This window comes from Neovison vison, chromosome 4 (genome assembly GCF_020171115.1).
Source record: "Neovison vison isolate M4711 chromosome 4, ASM_NN_V1, whole genome shotgun sequence".
Classification (NCBI taxonomy): Eukaryota; Metazoa; Chordata; class Mammalia; order Carnivora; family Mustelidae; genus Neogale; species Neogale vison.
The window spans coordinates 175,252,871-175,270,524 of record NC_058094.1 but is presented as its reverse complement, the minus strand read 5'-3'; the positions used below and the strand labels follow the sequence as shown (position 1 = coordinate 175,270,524).

The 17,654-nt window shown below is 34.2% G+C and overlaps 1 protein-coding gene across 15 annotated transcripts in view; it reads right to left on the bottom strand.

Moving 5' to 3' along the window:
* HDAC9 (histone deacetylase 9) overlaps positions 1-17,654 on the bottom strand; it is an 872,408-nt gene that overhangs the window by 275,501 nt on the left and 579,253 nt on the right. For all 15 annotated transcript variants that reach the window (XM_044246154.1, XM_044246156.1, XM_044246162.1 and 12 more), the window contains 2 exons: positions 6,847-6,967; positions 410-459 (listed from right to left, as the gene is read on the bottom strand). In XM_044246154.1, the coding sequence (XP_044102089.1) occupies positions 410-459; positions 6,847-6,967 (171 nt within the window). The remainder of the gene's footprint in view (positions 1-409; positions 460-6,846; positions 6,968-17,654) is intronic.

The window sequence follows — 17,654 nt, the reverse complement described above, 5'->3', positions numbered from 1 at the left end:
TGCAAAGCACTTTGTGAAGGTAATGCTATTTTCATCAGGAATATAATATACTTGCATATTCAGTGTGACTCTATTGAGAACTGAATTCTACTGCAAAACTGCTAAACCTTCTTTTATTTCCCCAGTTACGTAAGTCTAGCAAAGCTAGCTTTATGGCATGTGACCTGTGCATTCACACAGAACCCTAGAATTAGAAGGGCCCAACAGTTAGACTAATTCACTGTGTCGCCATCTTGGAATTCTTAATAAATTTTGAGCATGGAGATCTGCATTTTTACTGGAAACTGAGCTCTACAAATTACTTAGCCAGTCCTGAAGTCTAGGATAACTTTTATTGACACATAGCCTGAATAGATAAATCAAAAGAGATATTTTGGCCATTTAAAACAGTAAACAAATTCATACTTACCCCAAGTCCACCACAAGGTAATGAGGAAAAAAACTTTTGAGAGGCATCACCTATACATTAAGAAGACATGTAAAAAATAAATCATAGGGAATATAATTGTAATTTTAAAAATTTTAGTTTATTAACACATAATATCATGTCACATAATATTTACCACTTGATTTAGAAGAAAATTAATCAAATTTTAAATAGGTACAAACTTAAAGCAAATGAATTATTACTATATATACAGTCTATTGCCCCACATGAACAAACATATACTTACGAAATTAGAGTCTCAAAAAAATTTTAGCAGCCCTACACATCATTTAATATATCACAACATCTCATATATATATATATATATATATATATATTTATTTTACTTAAAATAATTCAGCCGGTCTCTCAGGATATCCCTCTTAAAGTGATGTTTTGAGCTACAAGTTTTTGAAAAACACTGTCATTTTTAAAATGTTTTAAATATTAAAACATCTACTCAAATACACAGACTTTCAATTTCTACTTCAGATATAACTAAGACAAAGTATACTTTAAGCCTCTTCAAAGTCCACATTTTTTAAACAAGTCAGGAAACACTATAATAAGGATAGTCTTTTTGGGAAATCTATATAATGTAAATAGAAATACATCTTCTTTAAAATGTATACCAAGGTCTTGCTTGTGACTGTCTCTAAAAAAAAAAAAAAAAAAAAAAAGAATTGGCATTTCATGGAATTTTTAATCATTTTGTTTACCTACATTTTCATTTTCTACAGTATCTACATTTAATAGAGTAAACAAGAATATTCACTCCTAAACCTCCCTGCAAAGTAATTAAAGGAATAGACAATGATAATTTCTACCCCACATCATTTGTTGTACTGATGATCAACAAAATGAAAAATAATGAAAATTGAAAATAGGTTTGTGGCAGACTTCACATGACATGTCAGCAAAAGTCTAGCTAGATTTTGTTGTCAAAGAAGAACATTTTTTTTAACTTTTTTTTGTAAACAATAAATTGTGTTGATTTTTCAAATGTAATTGCCAATGGATGGGAAATGATAAGGAAAAATTAAAGTGCAAATGAAAACATAAGACCTCTCATACATATAAAGCTAGGAAAAAAAGAAAAAAAATAAGAAATCAACAAAAAAAACCCAAGGAAACCATGGAAAAATTTTACAACTAGAATAATGACATCAATAAAAAATACATTAAAAGAATTTATGGATAGCCTGGAGAAGGGCAAAATTTCTGTAAGTGGTTGTTGCTCATAACAATAGTTCTGTATTCCTGAATATTCTGCAAGGATGTATTAGTCACACGTGAAATTAAAATATATAATATTGTATATTTTAACCTTTGAACTCTGCATTCTACAGCCAGTGAAAAGGGATAAAGGTGATACTGCAATGTAATAAATTTAAAGTACTTTTTAAAAATCATTAAACTCTAAGAGAATAAAATAAATGATAAGCTGCTTAAGAATTTTTACTTAATAATGTTTATAATACTATAAAACAGCCAAATAATCAATAATTTAAATTTAGTAATGTGTAAAAAAATTTTAATGCACTGAATTGACTGGATTTATTTTATTTTATTTTTTTTTAAGATTTTATTTATTTATTTGACAGAGAGAGATCACAAGTAGGCAGAGAGGCAGGCAGAGAGAGAGAGAGAGAGGAAAGCAGGCTCTCCGCTCAGCAGAGAGCCCGATGCGGGACTCGATCCCAGGACCCTGGGATCATGACCTGAGCCGAAGGCAGCGGCTTAACCCACTGAGCCACCCAGGCGCCCTGGATTTATTTTTTAATAATGGTACATTGCCTTATCCATGGACTCAGATCTAGCTAGCTACAAGATAATGATAACTGAAACAGTTATCCTGAATAACAGGAATATCAATGCAAAGGAAAACCCTGCACCAGAAATGATTGGAGAAAATGTTTTTAAAGTGTCACCTTACAGGGCCTAGAGTATTTAAAGAGATAAATGATGCCCATTTTCAAATCTACTCATTTTATAAGCTATAGATATCTCTCAAGATACAAAGACTGATAGGTCTGGTCATAACAAACTTTTGTTTAAATCCTTCCTCCCTAACTCCAGAACATAACTATCAAAAATAGTAAAATCATTTTAACTCAGAAAATCTACATGCACAATGACAGATACCAACCCCTCTCCCTCTGTGCTGGGCAAGACTGGGGGAGAAAGAAAGATATATGGGAGTGAAAGAAAGGGTTAAAGAGAGGGAAAATATCTCAGTGATTATAAATTTCTACATATTTGTACATAGCAACTTTAAACTAGTCTTTTAGATGTAAGTACAAAGCCTCAAAAATTCAAATTTCATAAAAAAGAAAGACAAAAAAATAAAATTAAATAACAACAACAAATTTCATAAGGAACAAAAAAAAGGAGGAAAAGTTGAACTTTTAAAAGAATGAGATTTTTTAAAAATGAGATTATTCACTTAGAATTTGAATTAAGGGAAACAGCTAAGTTTCTGGATTCACATGAGGAACTGAAGTAGTTCAGAGGTATTATCAAAGTTGAATTTAGGAGCACCTCCCTGACTCAGTTATTTAAGCATCTGCCTTTAGTTTGGGTCATGATCCTCTGGTCCTGGGATGGAGCCTTGCTCAGGCTTCCTACTCAATGGGAAGCCTGCATCTTCCCCTTCCTCTGCCCCTCTCCCCAGCTCCCGTGTGCATGCGCATGCGCACTTTCCCTCTCTCAAATAAATGAAATATTCCCCCAAAAAGTTGAATTTAGTGCTTAAAATCAGGATGTAACAGTGCAACATCCCTATTCATCTTTACTCATGTAGCCTGCACACAATATTGAAATTGTTGCACCGATCCCTGAGAGGTACCTATGGAACTCCTCATGTGTATCTAAAGCTAACTTAAATCACCAACTGTACAAGTATTATCCACATTGAGTGCTAAAAACTAATGAGATATATGGCCAATTTATTTAAATTAAAACTGTAAAAACTACCAAGATATGGAAGCAGCCCAAGTGTCCATCAACTAATGAATGGATAAAGATGTGGTATATATAAAGAATGAAATATTACCCAGCCATTAAAAAGAATGGAATCTTGCTATTCACAACTCCATGGATGGAGCTAGAGAGTATAATGCTAAGTGAAATAAGTCAGTGATAGAAAAACAAATACCATATGATTTCACTCACATGTGGAATTTGAGAAAACGCCTGTGTGGCTCAGTCATCTAATCGTTGGACTCTTGATTTTGGCTCAGGTCATGATCTCAGGGTTCTGGGACTGAACTCTGAGTCAAGTTCCACTCTGGGCATGGAGCCTGCCTAACTAAGATTCTCTCTCTCCCTCTCGGTTAGCCCCTCCCCTGCTCACTGGCTCTCATGTACATACTTTCTCTCTCTCTCCCCTCACTCTCGTTCTAAAAAAAACAAAAATCAAGCAAGGAGAAATAGAAACACACAGAGAGAGACAAAACATGAAACAGACTCTTAATTACAGAAAACAAACTGATGGTTACCAGAGAAAGGGAGGGAGTGCATTAAATAGGTGATGGAGATTAAGGACTGCACTTGCTATGCTAAGCACCTGGTGTTGTACAGACTGCTGAATCAATCACCATATCATAAACCTGAAGCTAATATTAACACTGTATGTTAATTAACTATAATTAAAATAAAAACTTAAAAAAATGGGGATGGGTATAGTCCAATACAGCTTCATCAATGGACAGTGACAAAAAAACCCTGTTAAAAACTCAACAACTGGTATTTGGTGTTTTCATGGCAAACATACATGAAAAAGACCTTTGTCCAGGTTCTAATTATATACTGGAATTCACTTTTAAATCATCACATTTTAAAATGATGTATTTGTTGACTATTTTGAGAAAAGTGGTTTTGTTCAAAAGTGTCAAATTTCATTAAAATTTGTATCGCCATGTTTCATAACAGTTTGGACTTGAAGTTTATTTCTTCATTTCTTCTATAGATATGTCCTTTATCTCAAACACCTATGTGTAAGTTTATCCCAATTAAACCCAAATTACCTACACCTATGCCTAAGTTGATTTATCATTTGAAACCATAGTTAGAATAAAAAATTAGGAAGATTTTCTACTATGTTAAAAAATTATCAAGGGACGCCTGGGTGGCTCAGTTGGTTAAGCAGCTGCCTTCGGCTCAGGTCATGATCCCAGGGTCCTAGGATCGAGTCCCACATCGGGCTCCTTGCTCGGCAGGGAGCCTGCTTCTCCCTCTGCCTCTGCATGCCTCTTTGTCTGCCTGTGCTCGCTCGCTTTCTCTCCCTGTCTCTGACAAATAAATAAATAAAATCTTTAAAAAAAAAATTATCAAAATGGACATAGCTACTTTTCTTTAACTTCATGAGTATTTTTACCTTTTAAAACCATGAAAAGTTAACATTCAATTTACTTGATCTTTGTAGTAAACTAGATGGGATTATTAATTCATGTTAAAGTAAGGACACTTATTAAACAGTATCCAGAGCAAAAGAAGTACTTTATGTAAAAAGATGTGAATGTTCAAAGGCTGATTCCTTCAAAAGAAATTGGAAAAAAAAATAGATTATTTATGTTTGGACTGACTTGCTTTTACATTAACATGTAACTTTAAAAGATTGATGTAACTCAAAAAATTGAGTAATCTTTGTTTCCATTTGTCATTTTCTCTCCAAGCTACAACTACCCACCCTACATGCATGCATATGCTCACATACACTCACCCATATACCTTTACTTCATCAATTTAGAGATGCCTGTCACTTGTTTTAAGAAGGCAGAATGGAAGCATTATAATGGTTAACTTTTTTTTTTTTAATATTTTATTTATTTATTTGTCAGAGAGAGAGAGAGGGAGAGAGAGTGAGCACAGGCAGATAAAATGGCAGGCAGAGGCAGAGGGAGAAGCAGGCTTCCCGCTGAGCAAGGAGCCCGATGCGGGACTCGATCCCAGGACGCTGGGATCATGACCTGAGCTGAAGGCAGCTGCTTAACCAACTGAGCGACCCAGGCGTCCCTATAATGGTTAACTTTTAATTTCACTTTATAACTGCTTTACAAGATGCCTACCTACACAACATATACTTCCTTTTGTTTGTTTAAGATTATTTACTTATTTATTTATTTGAGAGAGAGAGAGAGAGAGAGAGAGCGTGCATGTGCACATAAGCACTCAAAGTTGGGAAGGGGCAGAGAGAGACAGGAGAGAATCTCAAGCAGACTCCATGCTGAGTGAGAAACCCAAAACGGGGGCTTGATCATGACCTGAGATGAAACCAAGATTTGGATGCTTAACCAACTGAGCCACCCAGGTGCCCCCATATCCTTGTTTTTGAACTCCTTAGGGTCAGTTAACATAAACCATTTATAAACAGTACTGAATTAGGTGAAAGAGTCCAATATTTTGGATCTGATACAATAGGTTTATTTGAAAGAAAGGGACAAGAGAAAGTCCTAAAATGCCTTTTTAGTTAAAATACTTAAAACATGATCCTTGTAGCATACATTGTCATGTCATGTATTATTTCATTATAAAAGATTAATGAATTTAATATAATTAGTATTAACTGTTCTGGCTAAAATTAGGCTTTGTCATAAACTTTTCTGAAATCTGTTGTTTTATCACTCATGTAAGTTTATGTCTGAAACATAAATTTTATTTTAAAATCTGATGGTAAATGTATGAGGATTATATATTAATTAAAATTTATATTTATTAATTTCATACTTTGCCATCTACTTTACTATTTAATTCCATAGTTAAGGCATTCATTAAATAGATTATACCAAGATTTAAATAGCAAGATGCCTGGCTGGCTCAGTTGGAAGAGCATGCAACTCTTGATCCTGGGATTGTGAGTTTGAGCCCCACATTAGGTATAGAGATTACTTAAAAAATAATAAATTTTTTAAAAATATGCAATCTTAACTATAAAACACAGTGTTCTAGCAGAGTAATAAGGAGTTTTAACTTAAAGTAAGTTGGTTCTATGCCCTTTGTTTGTTAAGATCATAGAAAAAACTGAAAGACACAAAAGAAATTGAAAAGGTGAAGTTTGCATAAAAATGTGAAAACTTTTTTTTCTTTTGTTTAGAAAGTAAGCATTTAGTTTAAAAATGTAAGCAAACAAACTCAACAATGCAGCCATTCCTGTAGGCTAAAACATAGTGAACAAATACTATTCAAATAAAGGTTAATTTAAAAGTAAACATCATTGAACTTGCATTATCATTTTTTTCTAATGCGAGATTTTCTTAATCTACACTGGCTTTTATTGTAAATGACTCATTCCACAGAGCTGTTGGAAAAGCTGATTTTTTTTGTCACACTGCTTGCCAAGTATTTTGAACTGACAACAGCATTGACTAATGATAGTGCTGGAATGTGCTGTTCTCAGTAGAATGGAGACCCATACAGACCTAGGAGTGTCCTGGGGTCCAGCTTCTGTCCATCCAGGGGGTTGGTGCCATACAACAGTGAGTGATGTTCAGAATGAACAAGCTGTATTTCCTCCAGGCTGGCTTTTCGACCTTGGATTCGCTGAAAGAAAATGGGAGAAGCCTACAGTACTCCACTGACAACATTTAGAAGAAACTAAGACCCAATTCACATTTAAGATGAGTAACAATGAACCAAATTTCATCATGCAGGAATGTGACACTGATTTGCTTTGGAAAGTACCATACTAATATTTGAAAAATGGAGTATTTGCAAGGTTCAGATCCTATGGATTGCTTATGCCTAACTGAGTGACTGACATAAAGCACAGTCTTCTTTGGCATAAAAAATAAATCTATAACAAAAAATCAATAGTTAATTCCTTCATAAAGTATCAGCTTAAAAACAAACAGCAGATTAAAAAAATGAAAAACAACAACGACAACAAAAAACAAGGGCTACTGTTTGGCTGAGAAGTAAATTCATTAAAATATTATTTACACTCACCTGTAGAAGCTGTTGGAATAAATTCTTTATTATTTCTTAAAGAACATAAGTACCAATAGATTTTAATGTATTTGATTATCACCAAAATGCTGATCACTTCATATGTGTGCACCTCACAGAGTTATTAATCTAGATCAATGTTTCAAAGTGTGTCTTATGGGGTCAGTAACATTTCAAGAACGGTTCATGAACTGTCTGTGAAGAGGTCTATATAGAAATTCAGAGTAAATATTTAGAAATTTTTATAGTAATTGGAGGCACACCTGGGTGGCTCAGTCGTTAAGAAATTTTTATAGTAATTAGACAGACTATTTTTATGTCTATTGGATCTAACATAAATTTGGGTATCTTCTATTTTTATTTTATTTTTATAGTAATTTAATGTCTTTTATAAAACCACTAGTCTGTGACAGAATAGAAATTTAACAAAAACAAAAACTGCTGTTTAGCCAGAGATAGTCCGACACACTCTAGACTCAGTCAATATTTTTATGCACATGCTAGGCAGAAACTTGCACTTCAACTAATAAAGCCTGGTCCTTCAATATAGACAAAAGTGTACATTAAGTAAAACTTCAGTTAGTCAATATGCAAAGTATTCTTCCTGGCCACATTTCTCAGTTGGCAAAACTACAAGCCCAATAAATATGCTGGGGATGCCTCTGTGGCTCAATCGTTTAAGCATCTGCCTTTGGCTCAGGTCATGATCCCAGGGTTCTGGGATCGAGTCCCACATTGGCTTCCTTGATCAGCAGGGAGCCGGCTTATCCTGCTGCCTGCCACTCCCCTTGCTTGTGCTCACTTGTTCTCTCTTTCTTGTTCTGACAAATAAATAAATAAAAGCTTTAAAAAATAAAAAATAAAAAATTTTAAAAACATCATGCTGGCATATGAAGTTAATCAGCTGTGCTTTTGAAAATTGCTGTGCTTTCTAAATTAGCCAGGCCATATTAACATTTCACTTAAAATATGTATTACAACAAGGTACTTGTAATATAATTCTTAGCATCTTCTTAGTAGAGAACTACACTGAAATTCAAAGAGAATCCACTCAGGGAATGCTGTCCTCTCATGTTCCTGACAATGGAATCACTAGTTGACAAGGAAATATCAGGAGACAGCAACACCTCTCTCAAGACCAGGACAATTCCATACTCAACCTCCCTAATTTAAGGAGATATGGTTGCTGTTGATGTTAAAGAGAATAGGCTAGAAAAATCTCAATATGCTAACACTTCCTAGGGGTTTACTAAGTAGAGGGCAGAGCTGTGCTTGTCGCAGAAAATAAATCATCATGTCACAGTGAGAGAGGATTGGTAGGAGACCAAAGCGGTAAGAATAAGGCAGTAGGAATGAGGTAAAACAGAAACTTTTTGACACTGTGCCAAATAAACAAATTTTTATGGAATTTTCTTTGTCATAGTATTGAAGTTCCCAGTTTTTGAAACCCAATTTACATTCCTAGGAATATACATTCCTAAAAAAATTTTTAAATCCTTTAGAGAAATCATTTCCAGTTAGGTGTTGAATGATGAAATTAAACCAAAAGTAATGCAAAAGATGAAGGCAAATTTAATGATGGCAACTTGGTCAACCACTGCTCTGATCCATAAACAAACATGTTACTAACATAGGTGGCTTGCTGGTAAACACCAAACTCAGAAGTATTTACGGAAGACCAGAACAAAGAAAGAGAAGTGGCAAATAATGAGATAAAACAGGCAAGAGAAAGTTCAAAGAAATATTAAAGGTTAACATTTTAACTGTGAGATTTCAGCTGATGGAAAATCCCCCAAGATAAACACTGGTAACTCCATGGTCTGAGTCATCTAAACTTGGAATGAGCACAGCACTGGAAACCAGACTGCGGTAACCAGTCTTAGTCTGGCAGAATAATGAACAACATGAAATAATAGGGCTTCCAACTCTCCTTTCTGTGAGTCTATGAAACTGACAGCCACTAACATTTCACATGCTGATACTGTGAAACATCTATATCTAAAACAATGTCAGTTCTATAGCTAACAATCAAACCCATGTTTTGACTACTACCATAAAGTTCTGTCAATTTTTTTCCCTTCCCTTTTTCTAAAGATATTTTTTCAACTTTAAACTGAATTTTTGCCTCTGGCATAACATTAAATACCATTAATAATAAACATATCTTTATGTTTTCAGAGACTAGTCACATATATTTACATACCATACACTTCATGCTTGCCCCAACTCCTTTCTCATTCTCCCATAATCCCACTAAGCATTTATGCTGAATGCTCAATCACACATTTCAAAAATAATCTGCTAACAAGATTTAATTATTGATGGTAGCCCAAATGCTGATAAATCATAAAAGGACACCTGTTGAATCTCGGTTATCCTCTTGTGTAATATCACAAGATAGGACATCTGGTGCAGCCTACTTAGCACTGACTTACTCAGAAAATACTCTGCTCTAGTTTCCACTCTTGCCCTACCTTTCACTATTAAAATGTAACACAGTTTCCAAGTTTGCACTTTGATTTCTTTGTGTCCCCCTTCTCTGCTCCCTTATGACTCCAAGGAAGTATTTTATACTGGTTCTTTTCATTATTTAGAAAAAATTTCTTAAAAAATAATTACACCAAGTATACTTATTTTTGAAAATCACTGCTCTTCAATGAATGCTAAACAACAAGCCCTACAAAGAGGACGTACATGTTTCTACAAAAAGGGAGCAGTAAAAACCAACTCAGTATGAAAAATGTTTCTACCTGGAGAAATGATCTGGAGAATGCATGTTTTGAGATTTATATCTCACAGGGGGACTGCTGTGGGAACCTGGTGGATGACTAAGCTGAAAATTCTGAAATAGCAATAGTTTTCCTTCCTAACACACAGGATCTCCTGGAGTAGTTCCATTTTGTGTCACTTTTATCAGATGTCTTAAATTTGTCACATTCAACTTTTCCTCTCAAATTGAGGTTCCCAACTGTTCTCTTTCTGGTATTATCATCAGCAATTTATTATATATTTATGCTTAAATATAGATATTTTCATTTAAGCCCTTTCCATATTTTCTATTTCCCGTGTAGCCTTTATTCTTTCATTCCCCTCTCATGATGCTCTCTTGAGTCAAAAGTCAACAGTATAATGAGTCACAAAATGGGATAAAGTGCTCTGATAATTGTAATTTAGGGAGATACTGATTTCCGTTCTCAGAGATACTTAGCTTGCAGGATGTCTATCTAAAGTCATCTAAGATTCTGACCAAAAGGATTTTTGAGAATATTTGAGTATATTTGAATATTTGAGAATATTTGAGTATATTCTGAGTATATCTGGACACTCAATGCATATAAGGGATGGCATTCTTCTGGGTCTTTCTTGCTTGAAATCCAAATATAGGTCTTAAATACCTTACCAATATATGCTTAGGAAAGAAAACGTACAGTTCTTCTTTCAATTTCCCAATAAAGAAGCCCTGTGATGTAGGATGTATTCACTATAATATTTTCATTCTCTGTGACTTGCATTCAAGCAACTTTCTTCCCTGAGAGTAGTAAAGAAACTAATGTGCAGAGTACCTACTCTTAGTGCTAAGCACCTGGGTATATGATCTTATTTAGTTCAGAGCCCCAAACAGTCTACATTCAGGTTGGAAGTTTGACTAAAGTTATGTAAAATGACCATATCATTGAGTCTCACAATACACCATGGTTCTTTCCTAAAGAAATAGTCTTTCTGAAATAAAGCCCGTTAATGCAACCTGATTATAAAAGGAATGTTCTGAACATGAGTTACAAAGTCATACTGTGACAGGATAAAATGCAGCCTACCCACCCCACCCACACACAGAGCACACACACGGCATACATTCATATTTTTTTTTTCTGCCAAGGAGCAGGGGAAAAAGGAAACAGTTCTATTCCTTCCCCTCCTGTGTTCAAAGCCTGGATTGAGGCCAGTGTCCTAATCAGTTCTCATTGGCCCTGGAGGAATCAGAACCTTTTGTAAAATATAATAAAGGGCATAAAATCATGATAAAATGCATGAAAAAGCAGTGCCTTTGGTTAGGGAACTAGAAATAATTTAGCAGAACAGATGGATTGCATTGGTTTGGTATTATTGAGGACATGAAAGGGCTCATTTTGTGGCAGTTCCAAACTAAGAGAAAATGTCCAACTTAAATTTGACAAGTCAAAGTACCTGCCTCTGCTGGGGGAGACCCCATTTTCTTTAATCATTTTCAAAGTGGTGATATATTAGGCAACAATTTCCCCTGAAATATTTCATTTTCTGAAGATATTTCATCCAGTGTCCCTAAATATAGGGATGCTTTTTTATTTTTTTTTCTACAAAAATTCATCGGGTTTCAGACTTTGAAAGTTAAAGAGTCATAAATGACATAGGAGAGTCAAAGTTACCTTCTGTTACAAATTCCATACTTAATATTTAATGGATCAGTTCATGGCCCATTCATTTTTCTTAATACATTTCTCTCTCTTAAATGAATTTAAAAATCTGGTCTCATTTCTCATGCCCAAGTGTATCTACTAGTGTTTTCAAAGGCTACAACCAATTGTTTATTCAAATTTTACATAAATTTACTACATAAATTTACATAAATTTACTACAAATTTTACATTCAATCCTCGCAACTGTGTTCTTTCCTTCTAACATCCCTTGTGGTCCAATAACCTTTTCTTGTCAGAGATTTTCTTACAAAGGGAGTGAAAGAAGGAAAGAGGAAATTAAGCAGACAGGTAGTCCAACAGCCTGTGGTTCTTCTGTCAGTCACATGGAAAGAAAATAAACTACAAGCCAAGAGCTCTGAGTTCTAGGTTCTGACTCTCACCTATCTTTAACATGCCCATAGCTAGCTATAACACACTTTTCTGGACCTTTGTTTCTCTATTTATATAAACATTAGGCGGTTGGACCAAATTACTTTGACATCCCCCTTTAGTCCTAAAATGGTAGGATTCTGTGTGAAATAGTCTTAAACACAAAAACCCAACAAAATATCCTTTAATTTATAGATTTGTCTCAGGCAAGCAAACATAATAATCAGAGCAATAAATTACTATGGTTGAGGCAAGAGAGGAGATCTCACTATGAAGGTTTTCAAAGGAATACTAGCTATTTTTTGAAGCCAATTCTTATATGCTTAATCATAACTGAAAAATAAAAGTATTTCTTAGAATTCACATCACTATCCTATGGTAACTTCAAAGTAATGAACACTTTTGCCAATTTTTAAGTTTGTGTATGAAACTTCTGAGTTAATACTACCTGTTTCTTAGATTTATAAATGTCAGCTTCTGTTACTCTCCCATCTTCAAATATTTGACTCCATTAACCTTTGTGTCTCTACTTCATTAAGCTTTGTTAAGAAGCTCAGTTTCTATTGCAGTGATTTTTAATATTATCTGCACCTCGGAATAAGCTATGGAAGTTTAAAAGATATTGCTACCTGGGTCCTATTTCCAGAGCTTCCGATTAACTTTACCTGGGGACAGCCTGGGCATCGAGACCACCGTGTGGGTTTTAATGGGCATCTTAGGTACAGAACTACAGGTTAGATGGAACTGTCCATTCATTCTGCTCTTAAGTGAATTCAAGAAACTGACACTCTACTAACCCACATTTCAAACTAAAGAGTAGTTACAGTAAATGGTTATCACAACGAATGTTGGGAAATAAAAAAGTTTTATCTCTTCTTCAAAACTAGTGCCTCCACTTGCTTGTAAAACTGTGATTCAGTCATTACAATTTATGTAAAAATATTTCAGGGTTCATAGAGCAGTTGGAAAAGCACTTGAGAAAAATAGCAAATCCCATCCAATAATAAAGGTCTGAGTGGTAAAAAGTATATGTACTATATATTTTTTAATGTTTTCTTTTCACTCATTTCAAAACATTATGCTCATCAAAAAAGTAAAAAATGTTACCCTTTAGTGTCAACTGCTCAGTTTTGATGATTTCATGTAACTAAATCACCTACATTATCTTGTAAATAACTATAAATGAACATTTTATTGGTTTGAGTTAAAGGAATGATATTTTAAATAGTAATTACATATGAAACAAATTTTATCACAATAAATATACTTTAGAATTGCAATTTTCAGATGGTTGAAAAACATGTAACTATTCATTTTTGTTAATAGGCTTTAATGCTGCTATTTTTAAAAAATCCTGTATCACTTTCCAAATGGACTCAGATGGGCAGCCTGTTTTCTTTCCTTTTGTTGGTTGTTTTACACATTAATTCTTCCTTTTTTGCAAAAATAAAAATCAAACAAAAAAATTCTAAATCATCTTTATTCTGATTATAGGCTGCACAAGTAATTTTAATGTATTTATCTGCCTGGGTCAACTCTATGATTTACAAATATCTCTCAGAATAATAACATCATATACCATGGTTTACTCGTCACATCTAGATCATTTGTACTACTTCTCAAGACTGCCATATCCTTTAGAAACAATTCACAAGACTCCCTTACTGCTTTGTGGTTAGATTCTAAGACACAAACACACATACAAAAAAAAAAAAAAAAATGTTTTGCCAACTAAACAAAACAGTAAGCTGTTATGTGCTGCCATCTAGTTAGATTACTCTATAAAACAAATGTTTAATGAACTGAATTAAATTGCAGTATTTAGCGTTTCTGACTAATGTCAGAAAACCTCCACATTCCAAAAGTATTTCTCCAAAGAGTATTATATTTATTTAGATTTGCAAAAGGTCTTTTAAAATTACCTGTATGTGCAGGAAAAGCATGGGACCATAGCCTTGAGTTTCTTAGCATCTTAAGATTTTACATTAAAGCTGCTCTCATTGGAACTGCTGAGGAAGTCCCAGAAGGGGCAACAGTAGCTTGGTTTCAGGTCCCAGAACTGTTTTGTAATTACTTTGTGTTGGCACTTGAATAAAAGAGTTAAACATTTCAGCACAGTATGTTGCTTATGGTTTTTACTTATGAATTAAGCGAAACAAAGTTATTCAATATTAGTCACAAAGAGCCAATGCAAATTCCACATAATATGTAATCCAACAAAAGCATTATAAAATGTTATTATTCTCAAAACAAATGTGAGAGCAAGCAAATGTCTGTGGGTGGCTTGGTGGGGCTGAGAGTCATGAACATTTCTGGAAAAACAACGGCAAGTGCATTTCTAACAGACGATGGGTCATTCTCTGCAATTTTTTAAGCATAGAAAAGCACATTCTTTTTTTCAGGGCACACACATTTTGAAGCCTGGATACCTAATTAAAGGACTTGTTCCTAAAAAGGGCACCAAATGACCCCTCCAGATTCATTTCTTATGGTGATAAGAAAGCTGCTGATTTTGCTTTTTGCTCCCAACAGAATCACTAAACTAAATATGAATGATTCAATAGGGGAAAAAATTAAATAGTACTGGCATGAAGGACTACTAACCACCTCAATTTAAAAGAAAACAACAGTGCCACGTCATGCCAAAAGAACTTAACCCATGTTACCACTGTAATCTAATATAATGAAGACTAATGTTTTCTCTGGCTGATAATCAGGACTAGGAAGCACAACCAATTTACACTATAGCTTATAAAATAAAAAAGCAATAGGTTTACTAAATATCCTAAGAATTTCTTCTGCTCTTAACCAAAGAAAGTGCTATGTTCCAAATGAACTCCTTAGCCATCTAATTTCATACGATGTCAGAGCTGGAAAAGATCCTAGCAAATATCCTTCCTAAGAGCCTCATCTTACACATGGGAAAGTCAAAGATCAGTAAGGTTAAATTATTTGACAAAAGTATACAGATAATTAATGGCAGAACAAAGGTCAAATGTAATGTTGAACCATTTCCCTTGAAGGAATCCATTTTGATTAATTTTCCTAAATAAACTGATAGAATACATAAGTCTGATTTGTGGATCAGTCTATTACTTTGAAACAAAGGACGACTTTAAATGTTTTCAACTTGCCATCTTTTCTATCATATCATTGTTTAATTGCAAAATTGACTATTCTGTTGGTTGAAGGAAGCTGACTTTTCTCTGAATGCCAATAAAATTGAGAATCCTTACCATTTTTCCCAGTGAAACAGCAATCCTAAAATGAATGTGAATAAAAACAGAAAGAGAACTAAATCTTTAACATAAAGTCTGGAATATTTCCCTCCTTGAATTCTAGCTATAATATTTCTACTTCTATCTCTTGTTCAGATGGCGCTTCTGATGCTGTCAAGACTATGAAGACAACAGACCACAGTTTTTCTCATTTTATTTCTTCCCCAAGCTCAATCAATAAGAGTCTTTAAAATCACTGCAACATAAACTAGTGAATCAAAACCCCTGGCAATTTTGTGATTATATATTTATTTATGTGATCATTTGATTAATGTCTGCTGAACCCACCAGACAGTAACCTCCTTGTAGGCAGGGTATGCATCTTTTCAGTACTGCATTTCCAGCTCATAACACAGGAGGCTGGAAAAATCAAAATTTTGATATACTGTTTTTTTGAATGGATGCATCCCTTTAAAGCGTGGCGGCCAGATCAGCAGTCTCAGGATTACTCAGATACATGTTAGCAACACAAATTCGTAGACCTCACCCCAATAAGACTCCACTACTGCTGAATCTAAAACTCTGAGTCTGGAGCTTCATTCCCAATGATAAGCTAACACTTGAGTACCACTATAATAATAAATGAATACCACTTACCCAGCCATGAGTTTCTGCTTGCTGGCCAGCAATACATCCCTAGAACTCTGTTGATTCCTTCACTGAAAGCAAAGGCTAATCACTAACTATGGGTAGCTACACAAACCTGGCATGAAATAATGTTGGAAGACAGCAAATCACTCTCTGGATGTTGGGGGAAAAACAAACTGACCCAGCTTCTAGGTGTTGTATTCTTATTAGATTATATCCTTTTCTACAAAATCTAATAAATCCTCTCTCCTTTGAGACAACTGAGCTGAGTTCTTACTGCTCACAACCAGGTCAGAAATTTGTCTATACATAGCTTAGGAAGGAGTGATAACCTAGACACAAGGGCTGGTACTCCTATCTCTGGTGTCTTAGACACATAGATTTTACCCTCTCAGTAATGCATATTCTAGATATAATCAAGCGGGGGGAAAAGCTGCACTTTAACTTCCTGATAGTCTTACCTATGCAAATTTAGAAAGAAAGGTTTCATTCTCCTTAAGCCCTTCAGCCACCCTGGTAAATATTCATTAATATCCAAGCTGAAACCCAAATGGAAGATACTGTCATTGGCCTTTCTCTTTAGAAGGTTCATAAACACTAACCAGGAAACCTGTTAGCCTATATAGGAAACTTTCTGCCTTTTTAACTGGTTAATACACCCACCATATACCTAGCCACTTGCCACTTATAGTATACTTCTCTCCTGATTTTTCAACAATTGACTGTATTGAATTTCAGTGAATTGCTAAAAGGCTTGATATATGTTTCTGTCATTTTTCTCTTCCACGTCATTGAAACTTTCAAAATAATTTGGCTTGAGACAGAAAGGTTAACATCCTTGAAAGATGATTTAATAATGTATTAATAAATGTGCATATTAGATTTAACTTGTCAAATCAAAAACTTCAAAAGAAAATCCACAACAAACATGTATTATTTATTTTATTTGCATTTATTAGAGAGAGTACTGGCTAAGGAAGTAGATTCTACTATTTCTGAGTGGGCTAAATTGGTTTGAAATAATCTCTGTATGTTCCCCTTTTTTTTTTTTCCCCAACTCATCCAATAGAAACAACCAGGAAAAAAAAACAAGCCATATTTCTTGTGGTTCTGTTTATCCCTTTTGTTACTTTGTTTTACTTTATTTTATTTTATTTTTATTAAATTGATTTATTTTCAGAAAAACAGTATTCATTATTTTTTCACCACACCCAGTGCTCCACGCAATCCGTGCCCTCTATAATACCCACCACCTGGTTTATATAGAACCTGAAAGTCTCTGGAAAAGGGTAATGTCTGTTTGTTACAGATCATTTTTAAAATTCCACTTTGAATATTCCTAAAAACATTTATACACAAAGATACATCAAATTCCTAGGTATATTAAATTGTCTTTTAATGGTTTTAGAAATTCCATTTACGATTAGGTCAGCATAAAGTCATAGATACCAGATAATATAGGAGCAAATAAATATATTATGAGCAACGATTTCATCACTTAAGAAATCAAACTGGTGAACTGTTTTCAAACAATGTTAGCAGAAAGAGTGTTTTACTTGTATTACTGTGAAGTTATGGATCATACTTCTGTGC